The sequence below is a fragment of the Vanessa cardui genome, chromosome 2 (assembly GCF_905220365.1).
Source record: "Vanessa cardui chromosome 2, ilVanCard2.1, whole genome shotgun sequence".
NCBI lineage: Eukaryota > Metazoa > Arthropoda > Insecta > Lepidoptera > Nymphalidae > Vanessa > Vanessa cardui.
In genome coordinates this window covers 9,203,975-9,225,714 of record NC_061124.1, presented here as the reverse complement: position 1 = coordinate 9,225,714, position 21,740 = coordinate 9,203,975, and the positions used below count along the sequence as shown (strand labels likewise).

General features: G+C 33.3%; 1 protein-coding gene across 1 annotated transcript in view; it reads right to left on the bottom strand.

Moving 5' to 3' along the window:
• Positions 1 to 4,035: 4,035 nt before the first annotated feature.
• The window catches only part of LOC124540918 (zinc finger protein 704), a 46,620-nt gene continuing 28,915 nt past the window's right edge, over positions 4,036 to 21,740 (bottom strand). Inside the window, exons 5-8 of the mRNA XM_047118695.1 lie at positions 12,467 to 12,564; positions 11,317 to 11,469; positions 10,970 to 11,057; positions 4,036 to 10,713 (exon numbers count right to left, since the gene is read on the bottom strand). Of these exons, the coding sequence (XP_046974651.1) occupies positions 10,552 to 10,713; positions 10,970 to 11,057; positions 11,317 to 11,469; positions 12,467 to 12,564 (501 nt within the window). The 3' untranslated portion in view covers positions 4,036 to 10,551. The remainder of the gene's footprint in view (positions 10,714 to 10,969; positions 11,058 to 11,316; positions 11,470 to 12,466; positions 12,565 to 21,740) is intronic.

Sequence of the window (21,740 nt, the reverse complement as noted above, 5' to 3'; positions counted from 1 at the left end):
CGTAGTTTTTATCAATTTAAATCGAGGAGATCTTTTGTTTCTTGGTGCCATTCCGCCGTCTAATTTTTTATCACAACAATGTCATAAAAGTAGGCTACGACTGCTTATGCAGTTCTTCCGGCTTCTACGGCTGTTTATTCATTTCCTTGCAGGGCATAATGAATGACATTGCAGAACAAGGTCTGATCCGGCTTTTCGTATCTTCAGTGCACTTCAACAATCAACACACTTTTAGTGTACGGAGACTAATAGTGCAGTCCACACCGACCACACCACAATGGTGGAGTATAGTATCGTACGCAGTCACAGTATTTGCAAAAACCGTGACTGGTCTTTACCTAAATGAATCGGGTAATCATAATTAGGTGGTCAGTTTTATTTTAATTTTATTTTACAAAGTATGTCAAATAAAAATTAAAAAGTATTCAGTAGTTAAGCCTAATAGAAACATAAATTGACAGATAAATTTAATGTAATGTATATGTAATTGTAATGGGTGATATTCTGGAGGTTCTTAAACAGCTAAACTGACTTATAATTATATTTATTATTCTTAATTGTATGTTACTAAATACATTTGGATGTTCATTTTTTAATATTTTTATTTCATTATTTGATTTTAGAATCACATGTCAAAATGTTTTTCAAAATATAGTCTAGTAGATAAGATAAATAGATAATTTTACTACTTATGTACCTGTATTTAACTAGGAAAATTTTAGCGATATATGGAGTAATAAACAAGTCTGATACTTATAACAGACTGGCGTCTATATGGTGATTTCATAAAACTGTCTAGTGAATGGCACACCGCACAATTATCATATTAATGAGTTTGTATTTTAAAAGTAAAAGTAAAGTAACAACCTGTAAATTTTCCACTGCTAGGCTAAAGCCTCCTCTCCTATTAAGAAGAGGGTTTGGAACATATGCCACCAATCTGTTCAATAGCGGGTTGGTGGAATGCACATGAGGCAGAATTTCAATGAAATTAGACCCATGTAGGTTTCCTCACGATATTTTTTTTCACCGCCGAGCACGAGATGAATTATAAACATAAATAAAGCACATTTATATAATAGTTCTAGAGTGGAGACCGCGTCTCGGCAAACGTAGTGTAGGACGTTCTCAGGCACGGTAGAGTGACGATATACGCAAGGCGGCAGGCAGGAGCTGGATGCGAGTAGCCGGAGAAAGACCACAGTGGCATGCACTTGGAGAGGCCCATGTCCAGAAGTGGACAAAAACGGGCTGATGATGATGATATAATAGTGGTGCTTGCGTGGGTTTGAACCCGAAATCATCGGTTAAGATCTCTCAAGGCTCACACTTCGTATTTTACAACTTTTATTTTCAGCAAGTTACAGTAAAAAAATATTTTAAGTAGCATTTTAGGGACAATCTAAAATATGGCGTAATTCTTTACCTGTTTCTTCTCTCATTTATTTTTGCAGATACAAATCGTTTTTAGTAGACAATCTCTTGAAAAGTTTTACCACTTTTCGCACTTTTTAAAGAATATCTTTGTAGCTAAGAACTACTCTGATTTAGAAAGATAAGGCTGACGAAGACCCGTTAGTGTAACTGTAACTCCATGTTCAACATCATTCGTTGTGTCTTGGTCACCTGCATCTGATATATATGATAGGTGGCCATCTGCCTTATCTTTATTATTTTTATATAAAATATAGAGAATAGCTAATCATAAGCCACGTGCGAAGCACCTAGTTCGTGACTCTTGCTCATGCCAATAATATCAATTCAGTATTAAAACTGAAGCTTTTTAAGCGGTGTTTGACGGACATTATGTTCCGTAGTACATTAACGATGTAATTTAAACAAGCCTTGATTTTAATCTTTACAGATTAAGGACATTAGCAGTATCTACTCATGCAACAGCTCTATCATTTTGCTAAAAATTACCAGCATCGGGAACGGAACGGGATCCGGTAAGCGTGTAATGATGACAGATCCGCGGGATTGCCGAATTTCTCTCCTTATGTATAATGCTACGCTGTATCCTTTATTGTCAATTTTATTTAAATTATTTCTATAAGACTAGAAAAAATCTTATCTATATTGTTGGTACAATTTTCATTTCATCGTTGAATTGGTGTACCGCGATCGTAACATTATATTTTTTACCCATTGTTATCGTATACTTTCAATTTCGTCTTATCAACCGACTTCCAAAAGGAGGAGGTTATCAATTCGTCTGTATTTTTTTTTTTTTTTTTCTTTTTTTATGTTTGTTACCTCATAACTTTTCACTGGGTGGACCGATTTTGATAATTTTTTTTTTGTTTGAAAGGTAGTGCTTCCCGTGGGGTCCCATTTTTTTTATTTTTTTTTCCGATGATGGTATCCATGTGAAAACGACATAAGTCTTAAATTTGCGTTATGTATATGCGCGACAAATAGGTGAATAACTGAAAATCACGTTAACCAATTTTGATAATTCTTTTTTTATTATAAAATATATACTTCAAGGGTAATTTGGTGAAAGTTTGGTAAGGTTCTGAGCACAGGATCCATGACAAAGTGACGGAACGGAAGGGAACGGAACAATTCTGAGGAGCACGTTAGCGATACTCGGTCGAATCTTTTATTTATAGGTTATTTGGATATTTGAGTCACCTTCCGTAATGTGGTTATGTTTATGTAATTATCATAGTCGAATATTATAATCAACTAGCTACCCACCCCGGCTTCGCACGGGTGCAATACTGATACTAAATTTACTACAGAATTTGTTTATATACGACATCACATCGCAAACTTCTAAAATTATCAGTGTTTCTTTACTATATTGTTCATGTATTATATACACAAACCTTCCCCTTGAATCATACTATCTTATAAAAAAAACCGCATCAAAATCCGTTGCGTAGATTTAAAGATATAGGGACAGAGAAAGCGACTTTGTTTTATACTATGTAGTGATGGAACTCCTATACGGCTCGCAGTTAGGGTGCGATATGGGGCAGAATTTCTTACTATCTTTAATCAAATTTTGTGTATGTGATGTGATGTCATATGATGTACGAAATAAAAAAAAAACCCTACAGTATATCTATCAAAAAACAATACGAGAATACTTTAACAAATATGTTTTTTACAAATTACCTTTTACACAATAATATACTGGATCAATCAAGGGGCTCTTTCTTTTGATTGTTGGGGCAAGGGCACCGTGGCTGACACCGGCTCCAAATATACCAATAACTATAACTACATGATATAATCGTTAATCGACTTTTAAGTAGTCTAATATTTTTCATTTCATTTAACTTAGGAAGACTCTAAAAAATATGTTGAATACGCAATTATTTTTATTACTTTTTCGTGCATATTCATTTGTTTTAAAATAGTGTTTTGTTTGAAGTCGGTTTTTCTTTTTGTTAAAATTTTATTTATTTTTATATTTATTACATCTGTAAGCAACTAGTTCTAAATTTAAACCTAATCGAACCTTCTAAAAGTTCTACGTGTATTTTATATTGCTGTTAACAAGATAATAGTATTCATAATTTTGTACCTAACTTTCCCAATGTTATTAGAAAAAAAATTAATTATTTCCTTCATCAAGATGCTGTGGTGCTGTAATGGAAGGTGGGTGGTGGAAATCTTCAATGGCTAGTAAAGTAAACATCCTTTGTTAAGGATTAATTGTTTTGTTTTAAGGTGTGCCATATTATATAGATGTAAGCGTGTTTCTTTCAAGTTAAATTTATTTATTTTGAGTAGGTGCAAGGGTAAACAATAATATGTTTTATTTTATTAAGGAAAATATTAAAACAATTTTGTTTAATCTAAAGTTTATATTTGTAAATTTATATCAATTATTAACATGATCAATTAAATATAAGGTCAAGAGTTGTTCCGTACAATATATTCAATCGCAGAATTAGGTAATCATCAAGTTTTATGTTAAGGTACATGAATATTGAAAAATATATTGAGTAAGTTAATTTTTCAGATTCTTAATATATCGGAAAGTGATAATAGCAGGATTGCGAAATAATGCCACAGAGGTACTAATAACTGTTATATATTTTTTCAAGACATAAATTTATTCTAAAATTAATTGAGGTATAATAATTTAGACATATTCGTCTATTTGTGGAAGATTGGCACTTCCATTGAATTTCCTTTTAAACTGCGTTACATTCGTTTTCATGAGTAGGTACCTAATGTCTCACAGTCAAGTGATGCAGATGGAATACACAGTACAACCAAACAAAATAACATTTGCGTCAATTTTAGTTTCATAGAGAGCTCTGAGCGCACTATCTGATAAGTTTACAAAACGTTTACATATGTGATGTACACAATCATAATATTTACGCTTCTTATTATTTTTTATTACAATATTTATACGAAACTTCATAAACAATTTAATTAAGAATTATTAACAAAAACATTTCAATATAATATCTATAATTCTAAAATCAATAATTTGGAACACATTCTGGACCTTCGCATTAGGTACAGTATAAAATAACATTGCCTTAAACTAGCACGATCTCTGTAAATATACACGCTCACATTCAACATTAAGTTATAAATAATAATCTAGAAGATTAATAAATAGAATTATTAATATCACAGTAGATCAACTGCCAGCTAGTTTCTACCTTTCCGTATTTTCCTTTAATTTTATGTGTTACATGACATTTATAAATATATTTATGCATTATTGATTTATATGCTCAATTGATAAACAATCAAAAATATATTAATCTAGATATAGAAGCTGACAGTATCGGTAAAAACTGCTGTGATATTGACAACGTGGAAATATGCCTACATATCCGTACGAAGTATAACATCTCAAACAATACCCTTTGATTGATCATAACATTATATCCTTAAAACTAATGGTAACCTTGAAACCGATGTGTCGACGATATGCTAGCATTGAGAGAAATGTGCATATCACCAAGGCAGAGGCATTGAACTAAATATAATCGATGAACCTGGAGTTACTCGTGGTAAAAAAAAAACAGCAATCAAAATAAATTAAACACATTGACATACAAATGTACAACAAATATATCCGTTTAGTATCATGCTGGAATGGCAGAACACCATCGCATTGTCTTAGTGTAAAGAAACAGTAGTAATCATAGTTTTATAGAAACATTTTACCAAAAGTGTGGTCTGTCGCTAAAATAACTAATGCGTATGGTCCTCATGTCCAAAATACATTTTTTTACAGAAAGTGCTTACAGTATGAACTTTTCAGGAGACATATTTTCGTAAAATTTTATTGCCCACATAAAATATTATTTATATTGGTGTTTTTGAAATATACATAAGCATTTTTAATATTTAAACATACACATACATGTAAGATTGATTTATAATTAGAACTTAATCATATAAAATAACTACATATTTATAGCAAAGGGTATAACGAAATAATATTGCCATTATTCTATGTAATATGCAACCCATATAACCTAATTAGGTTTTACTATTATAATAATTTCGGTATACAGTTAAAACACAATCAATTGAGACCGGTACCATAAATAGTTTATCCACACTTTCTATTAATACAATGTAAGTCAATAAGCTATTCTAAAATGACGAATTATATTGCTAAACTTACTCCCGTCGATATAAAGGTACGTTCGAACACTGATAAGGACAAGAATATATTCAGCGTAACCGATGGTATTCAGTACACTCAATATTTACATTGTAAATTGAAGAGATAAACCATTTAATAAACTTGAGATTATTTTACCGATGGCTTGCAGGATTACAAAACATGAAATATTAAATAAACGGATAAATGTTTTAAAAGTTAAGTTAATTCAAGCTTCAAAGTTCAACATCGCAATATTCTGAAATAGCTAGTCCATATAATGCACTTATATGGACTAAACGATATCGAAATTTGTCGCGAATTTGTAATAAATCAACTTATTTTGTATCTGATGAAAAGATAATTCACTAAGTACAATATGGGGTTGTAATAAAATAATAATTATCTATAACTTAAATTTAAATTGTTTAATATAGACGGATGCAAAATCAAGTGATAAATATACTTCTTAGCACATCGTAAACAAAATTAAATTACTTAGAAATAATTTAAATACACTCTTTTATATAATAAAAAACCATTAACACGCAATCCAGTTCAAAGGAAAAACATTACGAAATATAGACTTAGATGGGACTAGGGCTCGTCACCCCGACACTGAAACGCGAGTAGACAGTGTAGAAATTTGAAAGCCGCTTTCTGTGATGAAAAATCTATTTACTTAATATTATAACCACTACATTTTTGCTAGATTTCTGTAATAACGTGTATCATGTTTTTTTCATATACAAAACAAATTATTGTTAGCACATGACGTGAAGTATCGAAACAGGTTAACATTTCGGTTTAATTATGCGTTCTTTGTACTGACGTGAAAGTATAAGTATTTTTTATTATTATGACTTTGGTGTTGAGTGTATACAATATTGAGCAAAATTTTGGCTAAATAAATTAATAGGTACGTAAATTTATTTACATATAGCTTAGAAAAAAAATAAAATTGTCTTTATCTAAATTAATTAAAATACTTTTATTATTTATTTAGAAAAAAAAATAAGAACTAATATATATTGTATGTACATAAATCTAATAGCTTCAAAATAAATTGAGATCTGCATTTTAAATAACCAAGCAAGTATATCAAGCACCACTTGGTGTAGGGATTCAAAAAAGTTAATCGTCAAATTGTTTTTTGATAAATGTGGCATATTGGACTAAAATTATTATGAAAAATGAAAATCCCTCGAGTGTTTATTTCTTTTAAATCTAGTGTAGCCTTTCTATGAGTTGTGCCGAGCATCATTTGTATTCGAAAAAGGAAAGTAAATAAGATTCGATATAGTGTTTTCATATACGTATTGAGTGAAAAAGATCAAGGTTGGATCGTCCGCAGATTTTCCAATATTGTAATTATTTGACATTCATCGAGAAAAACAAATACAGAAACAGATAAATTTAAAAGAAAGGCGTAATTTGGTAAATTCTTGATTATTTTGTTAAAATTTAGTTTCAGTAAAATGAATTTACCTCTTTGTAGGTAATGCAATTTCATTGTACTTAAAATTATTAAATACTACATTATGACTTCAACTTAAAATATCATTTATAACTATTATTATTACACCTAAAACGCAATTACAGCTAAATCCTTACAATATGGCAGTTGTCAAATCGCTAGCTGAGTTGTTGCCTTATTCTAAAGTGATCATTTGGTTTCATGAGCGCGGAGTTTCGTTGCGTCAAATTAAAATTCTGATGTCATTGCTAACAACGACATTTACATGATTTATTATCACAACCATTATTGCAATGAAAATTACTATTATACATAATATATGTATTTGGTAATATATGCAGGTACACCTCGTTTATATATATTTTACTATCCAAGGAAAGCCGAACAGTGTTAAAAAATACTATTTAGTTATACGTATTAGGTTTTTTACTTTATGATTTTGAAGGTTGGGATTGGCAAGAAAAGAGGAATTATGCAAAGTGAATTATTTTGGCGATTTAACTATCCAACACTGATTTCTGCATTAGTAAATGATAGAGCGCGTTTTAACTGAGCTATTTGTTATGGCATAGTTTAATGACAAGGACGGTTTTGCGCAAGTTGTCGATTCGTATCTAGTTTTAACGTATTTGTGTTGGACACAGGTTTTCTTTAAAAGGGTGTTTTGATGATGATTGCCAGTGACACACATCGGCTATTGCGCATGACACACTAAAGTGCATAAGTATTTGCGCAATTTAACATCTAACAAGTGCACTTTCTACTACTTCACTTTCCGAATCCGAAACGATTGGAAAGAATAGACGCAGGATCAATTAGACTTAAAAGCTAGTCACTAGACCAACTAGGCAGGTAGATTAATGTTCTATGGATTTCTGATGAAGTTTTCGAGAGCAGAGCGATACTGTAATCAAGGCGAAAAATATATATTTTTTGTTATTATCAATTTTTAGCGACTACGAAATTTGTTAATATATTTATTTGACAAACAATTACCTCCAACTAGTAAACTAAACTTTTGATATTTTAATGCAGTATAACTAATATACTGGTGCAATTAGAATTGCTGAAGAAACTACGCTCAAAATGGCTAGATTATTATCAATAAATTGCAGTGGCTTAGCGTGTGACTTTGTGTTGATTCTCTGCAATTAATTCCGATCTGTATTTATAAAGCAATGCGATATGTATACTTTTTTAAATTTGAAAATCTCTGTAGGTATTATTATGAATTAGATATATAATATAAATAGTCTATATTATATAAGGTCGAGTGAAAATATTTTGATCGAAGTCTGCAAAACTAATAATAGCCTTTAAAGAAACCTAATTGATATAATAAATCCTTCACAATGAACATTTGAACTAATAATGGTAATTGGCACAAACGAATCTATTCTCGCAATTGTCCTTAGGTACAGATTTCATACCATTAAAATTTAGGGTTATATAATTTGCAATGGGCCTTCGAAATACCGCGCTTTTATGTTTACGTTACGATATAAATAGATACTTATAGTAATTATGATCTGTTATGTTGAAGAACAATATGAAGTGATAACTATTTCGTACAAAATTTTCAGTTTCACGATCACATTAAGTAACAGTAAACAGCAATATCACTTTAATTTATGTACATATCCGAAAATTGCTTATTATTTATAGAATATATTAAATATAATTCTCAATATAATTATCTATTTACAAATATAATCATATAATAATACTTAACAAATAATATTGCATCTCGCAATCGCCTTTACTTACTTATCTTGTCTTGTTTCCTTATTTTATCACATTTTTTGTCTTCGAGATGGAACTCCGAGTGATCTGAAGTCTGATATATTTTTTTTTCGATCACGCTCCAGAGCAGCGATTTAGCCATTTTCCATATTTTTTTTTATAAAATATGGAATACACTTTACAGGGCGTCATTGCTTTTAGTTGGTATTTATAATTTAACTTAGAATACAACATTGTATAGGTATCACAACTTCTTGTTCTGTTTCTCTTTAGTTGTCGACGATTACAATCTTGATCTTCACGTGACGAGGTCACTCCAACGTTTAAACACTTTCCAAATTGTCATAGCCTAGACTGTCCACAAAGGTATGTAGTATAGTAGGTATCTTTACATACATAGCCTGCTCTCACAGATCGTAACACCGGCAATGAGCGACAGCGCAGATAAGCGGCGCACGCGCAGCTCAGGCAACACTGAGTATTGTCTCCTTGTTCGGGTAGGACCAACAATGTATACGATATAGATATGTTCATAAAAATTTAACTCTAAATTTGTGTAGTCTTTTAGTCGAATCTGAGATAACTTACGGCGCTAAGTCATATTACTATATGTTTTTATTCATTATTATATATTAATTCAGTCAAAACATATAATTAGTGATAACCATCACTGAAGTTTATTGCGACTGGAATGCCTTTTAACCGAGTCGACTTAGTATTGGCGCGTGGCTGCGCAGTAAGAGCAAAGGCAGCGTGAAAACTTTGTTAGAACTCCGACTGTGGGCTGATGGTACTCAACGAAAGCTATTTTGAAGACGTGGACGGATTCACTGACTTCATATACACTGTGTTCTATATTTTACAATTCACTTACGAAACCTTCAGTAAATTATTATTGCTTATTTATTGGATTATGTTGTGTTATCACCTCAAGATAACGTTGTCCAAGTTTTCAAGATCTTTTTTTTTTTTAAAAACTATTTCCGAGCAACTAAAATGTCTTAAGTAGTGTTAAGTGATTCATTTTACACATTTATTAAAAAAATACTATCATTTTTAAATGAGTTGAAAAAATGGATACAAGAATATGTATTGAAATGTATTATTGTAATCTTTTTTTATTATTAGACAAAATACTTTTTTATTGAATCTATTTCGTGTTTTGGTCCAACATCAATATAAATATGTATATTTTTAATTGATCAGTGGTAGTGAATATAGAGAATTTTTAAACAAACATACAAGACGGATGCGTCATGTTGTCATAACAATAGTTTTCACACTGCAATGCATTATTTCAGTCTAACCTTAACTCTATGCTTAAACCTAATATTCACAGTCTCCGACCGAGAGCAACACACAGCTTTCGTATGCGTGTCGCAGTAAAGGCATGTCTACCGCGCTACAAAAATACGTGGGCAATGTCCATTTATGTTGCAGTCAAAATACGAGTCACATTCTTCGAGAAAAAATATGTCTCCCTTAAACATTATTAATATATTTACTCCGTATAAGTTTATATTAAATAAAAAACTCAATATATTTTCTTCGCTTAGTCTATATCATCACGTCCCGCACACGGAATAGTCTCACCCATGAGAAATACTTAATATCTTCATACGACTCCGAGGCAGTGAATGTTGCTTATTTTGTAATGAAACGTTTGGAACCGTTCACAACACAAACGTTAGTTTGTCATCATAGCACGCGTAGGGGCGAGCGATCGGCGCATGCGCTAATCGCCAAAGCGTGTACACGCTTTCTTCCATTTGCATTGAGTACACCAGAGGTCACGTTGGTCCATACCGTAAACCTTGCGGCACTTTTTATTGTCCGAGCGAGGACGTCTGCCAGGGCTGCCTGGTGAGCTGCTGACTCCGGAGATCTTTAAGTGTTTCTGAAACATTATTCGATTATAAATATCGATATCGATAACAACTAAGAGATGGTCTAGCGGACCAAATACGTAAGTTTTGTTTATAAATCATCTTATGCACGATGTTGCAGGAAACACCTGCATGTGTCGGATGAAAAACCACAACACTGGCAAATTTATGGCCTGTTTCCTTTTTTTTAAGTTAATCGACATATTATAATTTAAAAAATGATCTTTTTTAAACTACATTATCACACTATTTTTATTAAACACGTACCGGTGAGTGTGAGCTTGACCAGGAATGCGTTACAGGAATGCTTATGGGTCTCGCTGATCCGTTCTGCATCGTTGACAATAGTCCTTGCCTAAAACAAACATTGTTTTTATTATGATTTATTCATATTTGCTATAATGAGTTAACGTGTACTCTAAAAAATATTTATCAAGTTTCAGCTTAGTTCCTGTATTGTATAGTTATACTTTAGGATTAATGATAGCAAAAATAGATATTAATATTCTGAGAGTCTAGAAAAACCTTTCGTTGAGACAAAGAACAGTGTATTAGCACTATCTGAATTCATGGTAGGTTAAAAATAGGCTAAGGTCTTGATGTAGTGGGCGCACCTGTAGGATCCGACGAGCTGTCGCTGGTAGTCGGGATCTTCGTGCGGCGGCCGGCACATGTCTCGATGGGAGAGAGTGGGCGGCGGTGCCGGTGCAGCCACTTCGTTGTAGTAAAACTCTTCCTCATGATCGCTTTCGCCTTCTTTCTTTGGCCTATAATTAATTTTTATTAATTAAAAACATGTCATTGTATTTTATATACGTATTTTGAAACGCACGAAAAACTAACATGCCATGGCAAATTAATTTATCTATCAAATTGTTTTTTATCATATTTCATCCGGGATTAAGTATTATATTCAATGACATGAGTAGCCTTCATTTTGATCTTAGAATTGGATATAATTTATTTATAGTTCTAGATCATATTATACACAGTATGTACTGGTAAAGTTAGTTAAACTTCTACACATGAGTATATCAATTAGAATTTGTAGAAGTAGTTTCAATTCATATAAATTCTCCCTTGTCAACTAGAACTCAATCATCTAATTCTACAGTACATAGGTACATTTTCAGATGTAAAAGCTATTTCGGAAATCTTTTCTAGATTATAAGCCAGGGTCAATAACGTATGAAAAGAACTACTTATAGATGTTATCGATATTAAAACAGTAGCAGCAGGGCAGTGTTATGTAAGAAGGCGCGCAGTGACCTTGTGCGTAACGAGCTTGCGAGAGCTAGGCATGTAGCAGGCAACCTTGTCGCGAAGCCTCGGCGCTTCCGTGTCAGTAAGGGCCGGCCTTTCAACATCGCATGTTATGCCTTTAGTTTCGACAGCATCCATATAAGGACCTACATCTGATTTTTATTCTATTTTAAATTTCACTGTCTTTAAAGATTTAGTCTAATAAAGAAGTCTGAACTCAAAACTTGACTGATAAACAAATGTTGTAGAAAATAATATATAGAAATATTATTTAAATACAAAATTGATTTTAACGAAATATCGATTTAAAACGGAACGCCAGATGAAATGCATTATGTAAGAATAATCTGCTTAATGCAAATTGTGTTGGCAACTGTTTGTGACTGTAAGCAATGCACGAGTATGCATTAGTTACGTGAAGTTTAAAGTTCAAGGTTGTTGCTGTGGGGATATTATATTATATCAATAACTGTATAAGTGCAGGATTGAATGACTTCATACCCTAAATGGGTCTGTCTGATGTGCGCTTCGATGGAGGAACACGTGTTGGTGATGTAGCCGCAACCTCTCCAAGTGCATTCGAACACGACGCTATTGATCTGAAACAAAAGAATCATCAATGAGATATTGATTGATTAAGATTCAAATTATAATGCTTAAATATCAAAGTTTAACCTTTTCATTTAATTTTCACTATTACTATACTTTTTTTAAATGAATATTGTAAATAACATACAGTAGAGCCATTTGTAGAATAATTTATTATATTTTTTTAATTTTACAAAATTTTTAAGAATGTTTGCTGTTTTATGGTGAAAATAACAGTTGTAGTTTCGTGAGGATTATAAAAGAATTCTGTATAATAGAAGAAACATAGTTAAATTGAGCTTATAAAATAACGCGCGGAAACAGCTCTAGGTCGCGGCCTTGTCGATGTCGCAACGCCTCACTCCCTACGCTGTGTGCAGCGCTGGCCGTCCGCAGCCACACCCGACCGACAACGCGGCTTACACGAGTCCCAACGATGCATGTCTTAAGTCTCGAAATAAACTAAACCTTACTTTATTTCATTAACAATGTTTAATTTTAATATAAAATTTAAAATGTAAGGTTACTTTCGTATTTCATTAATTTATATGACATTAAATAGTTGCATTACAAAACTCAGAAACATTTAATAAAACGTCGGCATTGAATTTATGATACATTGACATTTAATGTAATGTCACCTACGAGACCGCCTACGAGTAGTTATAGGCTAATACAAAGCGGAAACAATTACCCAGTATACAGGTCTGGTGTCAGTACGCGGGTCTGTATAGCTACATGCATTGCAAGGTAAGCAATAAATATAACTTATGATAGAATAGTTAAGAACATTATTTAGTGACACGAGGTGAGAGCGTATATGAGAACACTTTGCCAAAGATTTTAGATGCGACCTTCGATTCAATGCCACGTTTATCCGACCAATTCAAACTTGTTGCAATGCAAACAAGATGCTTCTTTTTAAGAATTTTACGCTCAAATTGGATAAAGTTTTAATATAATTATCATTTGTTAAAGTTGATTATTGTATAGAGACATCTCAAACAAGGGCACGTGAATGTGTATCGACTTTATTGATATAGCTAGAGATATTGCAGAAGCACCTTTATGTCAGGGACGCGAAATTGGGGTGCACGTGCGGAGTGGCACCGTCGCCCCACGCCGGGGAACTGAGGCTATATCAAGTGCATTTAGAACTAGGTCAGGTCAGGGGAGGGAGGAGGTCTGCGGGGCCTCCATCTAGGTCGCAACACCACGGCCAAGGGTGTTCTATGAAGGTTGCAACTCCTTTGTTTCATTTTTAAATCATAATATAACTCTGTCTGTATTATATCGAAGATAAATATATTTACATATTCAGCATTTTCAGTATTTTATCAAATAACTATTCTTTATTCAATTTAAGTTTATTCGGAAGCGTTAAGCCTCGCTAATTAGTACAAAATATATTAAATCGTGCTTACAGAGTTTACTTTGAATTATAATTCATATTTAAGTCTTATGTAGCATTTGTTAATATTAAGTCACTGAGCAATACAAGGAGCTGATTGTAGGTATAAATGTTAGATTATAATGAATAGTGTCCTATATGTTTTAGGCGCAGCCTATCGATTGTAACATTTATTGTTTTACGGTTAACTATCAGTACTAGTATATCAACTGCAATGTTATTTAAGCCTTGCACGTCTAAGCTAAACGAAATTGTTAATGTGTCAGCTTTATCACAATATGAAATCCTCAAGTGCTAAACTACAAACGCAACATAAAACTCGTTCATATTTTGACGAAGGTTTCCAAATAGAGTGACGTTAGAGCGTTACGTTCTGACATCACAAATTGAAGCATAGCCTAATATTTCAGCTGAATGATTCATCTTCCCCTCGCAATAAGAGGGTGGGAGTGTCGAGGGCCCGTCCCTCGCTGCACCACTGACCTAGTTTAGGCCCTCGATATTACAGCGAACATTTAACTAGGTCCCGCAACCCGCGTTTAAGCGATCTGAAACGGGTCTTTTTACATACTTTTTTAAATACGGCTAAATAAGCGACTTCGTGGTTGTACTTTATACAAATACTTCATTTCAGATATATTCTAGAAAGCATTTCAATATACTTATTATCAATTATATTTGTTGGTGTGATAAATAAGACAACACTTGTGAGATTAATAATCTCATATCGCATTTGAGATCATCTTCAATCTACTTCTGCAACCTGCAGTCATGCACTTATAAATACTTTTATCTCGTAATGGCGGTCCCTGACTAGCGCAATAGTGTGCCGTGAGTACACGTTACACGTGCCGGAACATTTCAGTGTGTGCGGTGAAGTGCAGTTGGATGTAGTACAGAAGCTATAATATGTTTATTTAGCGACGATATAGTGCATGTGGCAGTTGGCCGAGATGCAAACATAAGGCAACGCAGACTGTCATTTTATCTCGCCGTAATTAGAACGCTTATATAGGTTAAGTCTTTTGTTTATTGTACATACACATTTGTAATCACTTTACTTGTAGCTCGTGTTTAAAGTTATTTGCAATTTTATCACGCGGTGAATTATATTATTATATTTATTTAGAACGTAATTGTTAGTGTTATGTTTGTATGTTAGAAAGAGGTGGCGAGCGATTGCTTCACGTGCCAAGGGGGAGTGAAACGTCAGAAGGTCGGGGCCAAGGGGTGGTTAGCAACAGACCTTATTATGTTGCCTTCAAAGTTTCTCTTAGGTTTGCAGTGGCCGGAGTGCGATAACTGTTTTTTTTATAGCTTATAAATATTTGAAAGAGTTTTTATTTTAAATTGGGTAAAAAGAAGTTATATTCTTTATTTATTTAACCGAATGTAGGTATTTAGTAGCGGGATCTTCCATAGTCAAAGTTATTGTGTTTCATAACACAGATAAATAACCCACGCCACGGTTAGTCGAAATAACGTTATACGATTTTGCATGAAGGTTTACATTCGTTTAATAGCTCGCATGTAACGCGATCCGGCATTAAGTGCCGGTTTGTTATTGCGCCGTCTCTTTCTTCGGCGAAACGAGATGACTTATTGATTTGTTTTCATTGCTTCTCTTTTTAACTCACTATTGCACATAAGACTGTCTCGTTTAAGTGACCTTCTACTTATTTATTTCAACGCAACGCGGCTAGATAAGTTGTTTTGGTGCCATCCCTCTCTATTTATAAAGCGTGAAAAAGACGTCAATATTTTAGATGAGTTGAATACTGCATGACAATTGTGGCGTGGCGTACCGAGCTCCTCTGTGGTATTTTTGATTTTAAAGTTATACTGATTAGATATTAAACTATAATCATGTAAAAATTCCCAGGGAAATGCTGGAAACAACTATATAGTACCATTGACTATTATCTATATTAATATTAGAAACAACGGATAGGTATGTCATTATGTGTGTTAGGTTTGAAAATTTAGGAATCAGTAGAAGTTGTTAACTTTATATAATTATAATTGAAAACGTGTCTTAAGAAACAATATTTAAACGTACCTACAGTGATTTAGAGGCGAATTAACACGTTTCATAGTAAGGCGACGCAACCCGCGTAAAAAATTTGGTCACGTTTCACGTGGCCAGTCCGCGCCGCGAGTTAAAAACACGCTTTGTCAACTAGCTGAGCCTTTTAATGTTTACAAACAAACCCTTTATTCCAAAATTTGTTTGAGAAAATGAATACGAATAATGAATTAACCGTAATATATTAAAGAATGCACGTTGAGAATATGTTTTGTCATTTACTGTAAATAACTATTTAGTAAATTATGTTCATAGATTTTTTTACAGCATTCTATTAAAATACGAGAAGGATTGAAGCGGCTTTTCATATTGACAAAGTATTTAAACACAAAATAAACAATTTTAACTTTCTATGGTATGCGAGCGAGACAACATTATACCTGGATAGTAGTAGGGTATGAACATCGAATGCTCCTTACAGCGCACCCCATGATGACAAGGGGGCTACGAGCGCTAGAGGTCACTGAACCGAGTTGTTACTATATAACTATTGTAAGTAACCCCTATTTCGGTCAACAACAAACATACACATATTCTTATATTAATCTTATATGAAAACTGTATGTGCCAGGATATTTTTATGAATTATGCAAGCTAAAACCATCTAAATAGTTTATTGTTTTCATATTAATTGAGCAAGTATATTAATGTATAGCTACGAATACGTATAGACTTCAAATCAATGACTATTTGCACATTATTATGGAAAGTATATTTCATATTATCTGTGCGGTTCAGTCGCATTCATAGAGGCCTACAGGTGGCGCGGATGCATTGAACCCGGCCAAAACGTTCCCCGCGCACCCTTCGTTTCACCCTCATCACTTGTTTTTTATCCAATCCGACCGACCACATACAAAGAACATAATATGAAAATACCTGATGGCAAGAAACTCTATGCGTACGTTTGCCTCTTTACGGTACCAACTACAGCTATATAATGCGAATCAAATTACAGAAACATTTATTAAGAGATCTACAGAATGTTTAACATGTTTTTAGTATAGTATTGAAATAGAATATTTATAACTGTTATATTAAAAATAAGTAATGTTGCCGTTTAAAAAAGTATTTTTCGGTTCTTCATGATAAAAATACTTTATAATATAAATTAAGGATGTTGGCAACAAAATTGGATCTAAATGTTATAAAATATACATTTTATATTAATATATAATTTATAATTGACTGCATTTAATACAGATCATTAGACATTTACCTTATTTTTTCCTTTTTACTTCATATTGCGATGGTAACAAACTTAACAGTTATAAACTGTATACTCGTATAACGAATGATTAACATAATTTTACGAAACAACAAATCGAGTTATGAAAGATAAAAAAGGACATGATTTGTTGCATACATACAATGACAAAAGACTGCTATGAGTCAGAGTTCCTTGCGTCGGTCCGGTATGATGGTGAGGACTAAGCAGTAATGATGAATCAGCCACTAGGGCAGCCGCCAATCGTTGTGGAGACGCCTCGCTGGTCACCGACCTCGACTGGTTCTGGCTTGTTACAATTTCACTTTTTCCTCTAGCGACGCACGCAGAAACGCTTCTAACGTCTCTGATGTACTTAGCCGCAATTATTTATAATTAAAAACTAATAAAATCGTTAATAGCGCCCCTCGATCTGGCTCGATTAGCTATTTTGTGAATTTCGAGTCGGAGTTGACATTTGGCAAATCGTCAAACGAATAAAACTATACGATTTATTACACGCATAAATGTATAAAATGCAATGGTACAGATTTGTTGTCGTACGAAGTTTATTTTACTTGTAAAATGGGAAGTTTGTTGAACCCACAGGACCACTCATTATCGCGTCTCATGAACTCGCCGCGCCATTGTTCCCGTCCGCGCCGGTGATATTCGCCGCCGACCGCTGTATATAGGTAGTTACGCATTCACTAAATATTCGTTGTCAATTTAACAATCATTCATGATTTCTTAGAATTAGGAATTCACGTAAATGTATGAGAATTGCAAAGTTATTATAAATAATTAATGTGTATTAATGTTAGTGTAACTAATTAAATGAATGACGTATTGAATCAATATTTTAAATTTTAATACACATTATTGTTCTCGCCCAAAACAAAGGTATGTTAATTGTTTGGGTAAAAGTGGCGTTCAAGTTTTAAGAATGATGTCATCGTAACCGTAATCCCCGAAGTTACACGGATCGTTCGTTGAAGTAAAGCATTCGGAACGGATTCATTTGAAGTGAGCAGCGAGTGATCCTTCGAGATGTAAAGTGTAAACATTTGAACTGTCAAGAACGGGCAGTGCCCCGGCATCGGAGTCAATGCCCCGTCGATGCCGGTTAAAAAAACGCATTGACTCCACCTATCTGCCGACACTGCCTCAAGACTTGCATTCATGTTGAGAAAAATAGAGCTGCCAATCTAATTTTACACTCGGCTACATTTCTTTTTTTATTAATATCACCGGGATTTGTAATCGTAGGAATGTTTGTTGTTTTTTGTGTTACAATAAGGCGTTGATATAAAAACCTGTATCATCATATTGCTAGCTATTAATCGTAATAGAATATGAATTGTCAGGGTTCTGCATACGTATATAAACATTAAAATATTATTACAAAAGGATTATGAGCAACAAAGGCATTAATTATTTAATTACCCTCAATGTCGTGTCGCACGCAAGTTAAACACTTCCTTTGCTCTTATTAATTGTGCAAGCTAGTATAAATAATTGACTAACGTGATCAATGACCATATTATAGCCAATGTGACCGAAACTTTAGATTTTATTTTATCGTCCTCTGGTCATTGCCTGCTAGTACGGTGTTTTTGACCGAACCAAGGTCGTCGGGTAGGGTGTGTGAACTTAATGAAGCCCACACACAAAAAACCATGCTCTCAAGAAAGTTTACATCGCATGCCTTATTTTTGAAGACATATGCACATCGAGGATAGTATACCACGAAAACGATAATGTATCAAGCTACCGATATGCACAGGGTTATTAGAACGAGGGAGTCGTGTGGTGTGTCGGGCGATGACCTGAAGAGCGAGACGGAACGACAACAAAACTGAAGTTCGCCCGCAATACGGCGACACCATATTTTACCCCTTAACATGGGAAACTTTAAGCCACAATTCAGGTACTAATAACAATGGTAATTTGTTATTTTTTTAATAAATTAGCGATATTTTTGCGTATCCTCTTTTATAAACGTTAAATATTTAAATACTGGCCGCTATTTAAACTGTTTATCTATCATCGCTTAATAGCGCCGACACAAAGGACTCTGGTGGCTAATGCAATCGCTGTATCTAGGTCGCTCGTATGGATGTAACCTATATTCGATGTTGCACAACGTGATCCCACAGTACTTGAATAAGCTATTACAACTGCCGTTTTAGTTGCTCATTCGATCAATAATTTATACAAATCTTTTGGTATTTAAACGAAATATAATTATTTTATTATTTATTAAATAAAGTTTTTTTTTATTAGTTAATAATAGACGTTTCTTTACGTTTTTATATATATTTTATTTTATGTTTATAAATTGAGAGCTCAATACTGAAATTATTATGTAGTTACTTAGCGATATGTTAATTATGTTATCAGGTTAAATGTTACCAGTTTTTTTTTTTACATTTGTTCCTCGCATGTGCGTCACACATAATTGGCCTACTTTGATACTACATAATATATCGTTTGTGTCTTAGGTTCCTTTTTATTATTAGGTATATTTATTGTTAATGTTTTTTCGTAACCTTAATAAATATTTTAAACGTATTTTCATCGTATTTTAATTTACCTCTTAACATTTAATTATTTACTGAGTATTATTTTTTCATTCTTTGTAATTTAATATAAGGCAGGCGCTATTAACATATACAAAGCAGTTCTTCCGTTGTGTTATGTGTGATGTGAATAAAAATATTTATAATATTTCACAATAGGTATTCATTGCGTACGCGATCGTATCGTAACCTCATAACCACTTTTTAATGCTGAGGTTAAAGAGTAACGAAGTGGAGCCCTTTATATTTCCTATATAATATTATTCAGATAGTAAACTAGGGTCACTGAATGTTCGTCGTTCGAAGGTTAAGTAGCGTAACGGTATTCAATTTATGCGGACAACTTCTCTACTACCGGAATTGTAATGTATTTTGATCAAATGTCATTAAACAGCTTATAATTCGTTTAATAATCACGATAGCCTTTAGTTTTTTTTATATTAATTACTGTAATATTTCGAATAAATTATCTTAATAACGCATCTTGTTTTAAATCGAGTGAGTAACCTTTGCATTGGCTTTAAATACGATTTTTACGTAAGTGGCCTAGCCAGTTATATTATGGAGGTTGACACAGTAAATGAAGGTCAAAGTACAATCAAACATGCGAGTAATCAGCGAGCGCTCATACGCGCGCCGCCGCCGCAGAGGGCGTTCCATACGCGCGCCCGCGCCGGTACCGCCGACGCCCGCTCTTCACGACCAGTTTCGCGCCTGCCATTTACACTCCTAACTGTTTACTGAGCGGGGAATGATCTGCGCGCTTCTAGTACCGCAATGTCTTCCGTGTTTTAAATATAGACCGCGAAGGCCGTGGCTTTATTCGCTTGCTTTGAAACACGCCAGCATCGCAACGCAATATACTAGGGACCTTGAGATTAAGACGCTCAAAGACAAAAACATTATTTTTTCGTGCAAATAGCGTAGATAACGGAATCTGTGGTCGATGACGAAATGTAACGTAAAAATTAAGTTTGTCTACAAGATTAGATCCGCGTCACAGTATAAATATCGATCAGAGAACAATGCAAATTGTTATATAATACCTCTTGGCGATTTCGATCTCGATATGAACCTAGTAAATAAATAATATACGTATACAAGCAAAGTATTAAAATACATTTATAAAATAAAAAAAAACTTAAACAGTTTAAGAAACAAGTTTTTCAACCAGTGATTGAAAGGAGGTAAACAATTAAAAATATTTAATTTTTCACATACGTTATATGTACACGGAACTGGGTTTTGTTTTTTTTCTACACAAATTTATTTATTTTGATTTAAATTAATGAATAAATTTACAGCCTCGACAACTCTCAAACTTGAGCAGTAACTTTAGTGACCTTTGACGATGATATTATACGAACGACCCACTACCTAACTCAGTGAACTGTTTTAATCGAAATTTTATTTAAAACTTAAACAGTATTAATAAAATCATGATTACCGCGATGCATGGGCAAACAGACAGACGAACAAATGATAGACATCACATTTATATATTGTCTGCTTTCTTCCAAGTCTTCTACAATTTTTATTATAAGAATATACAAATAAAAATCACAAAGTATACGTTGGGCAAGATTTATGCCTATTATTAGTTCCGATTGTTAGTAGAAATGCAAATATTTTCAAGGTCCACAGAAAACTTTTGTATACACAGCAGTATTCTTAAGATGTTACCATCGTCACGAAGAGCGCGCGTGCTGCATCTCTATTCACGTGAGTCTTGCTGCGACAGCAGAACGCCCTTGTTTCCAATACCACAGTTTTATCACTTATGTTTATCAAGAATTTAGATATATTGCAGATACAGCACGATGATACGGCTTATACTTTACGACAAACATTACGTAACGTGTATAATAAATCGCAACTTTATTATTTTATGAAAAAAAGTT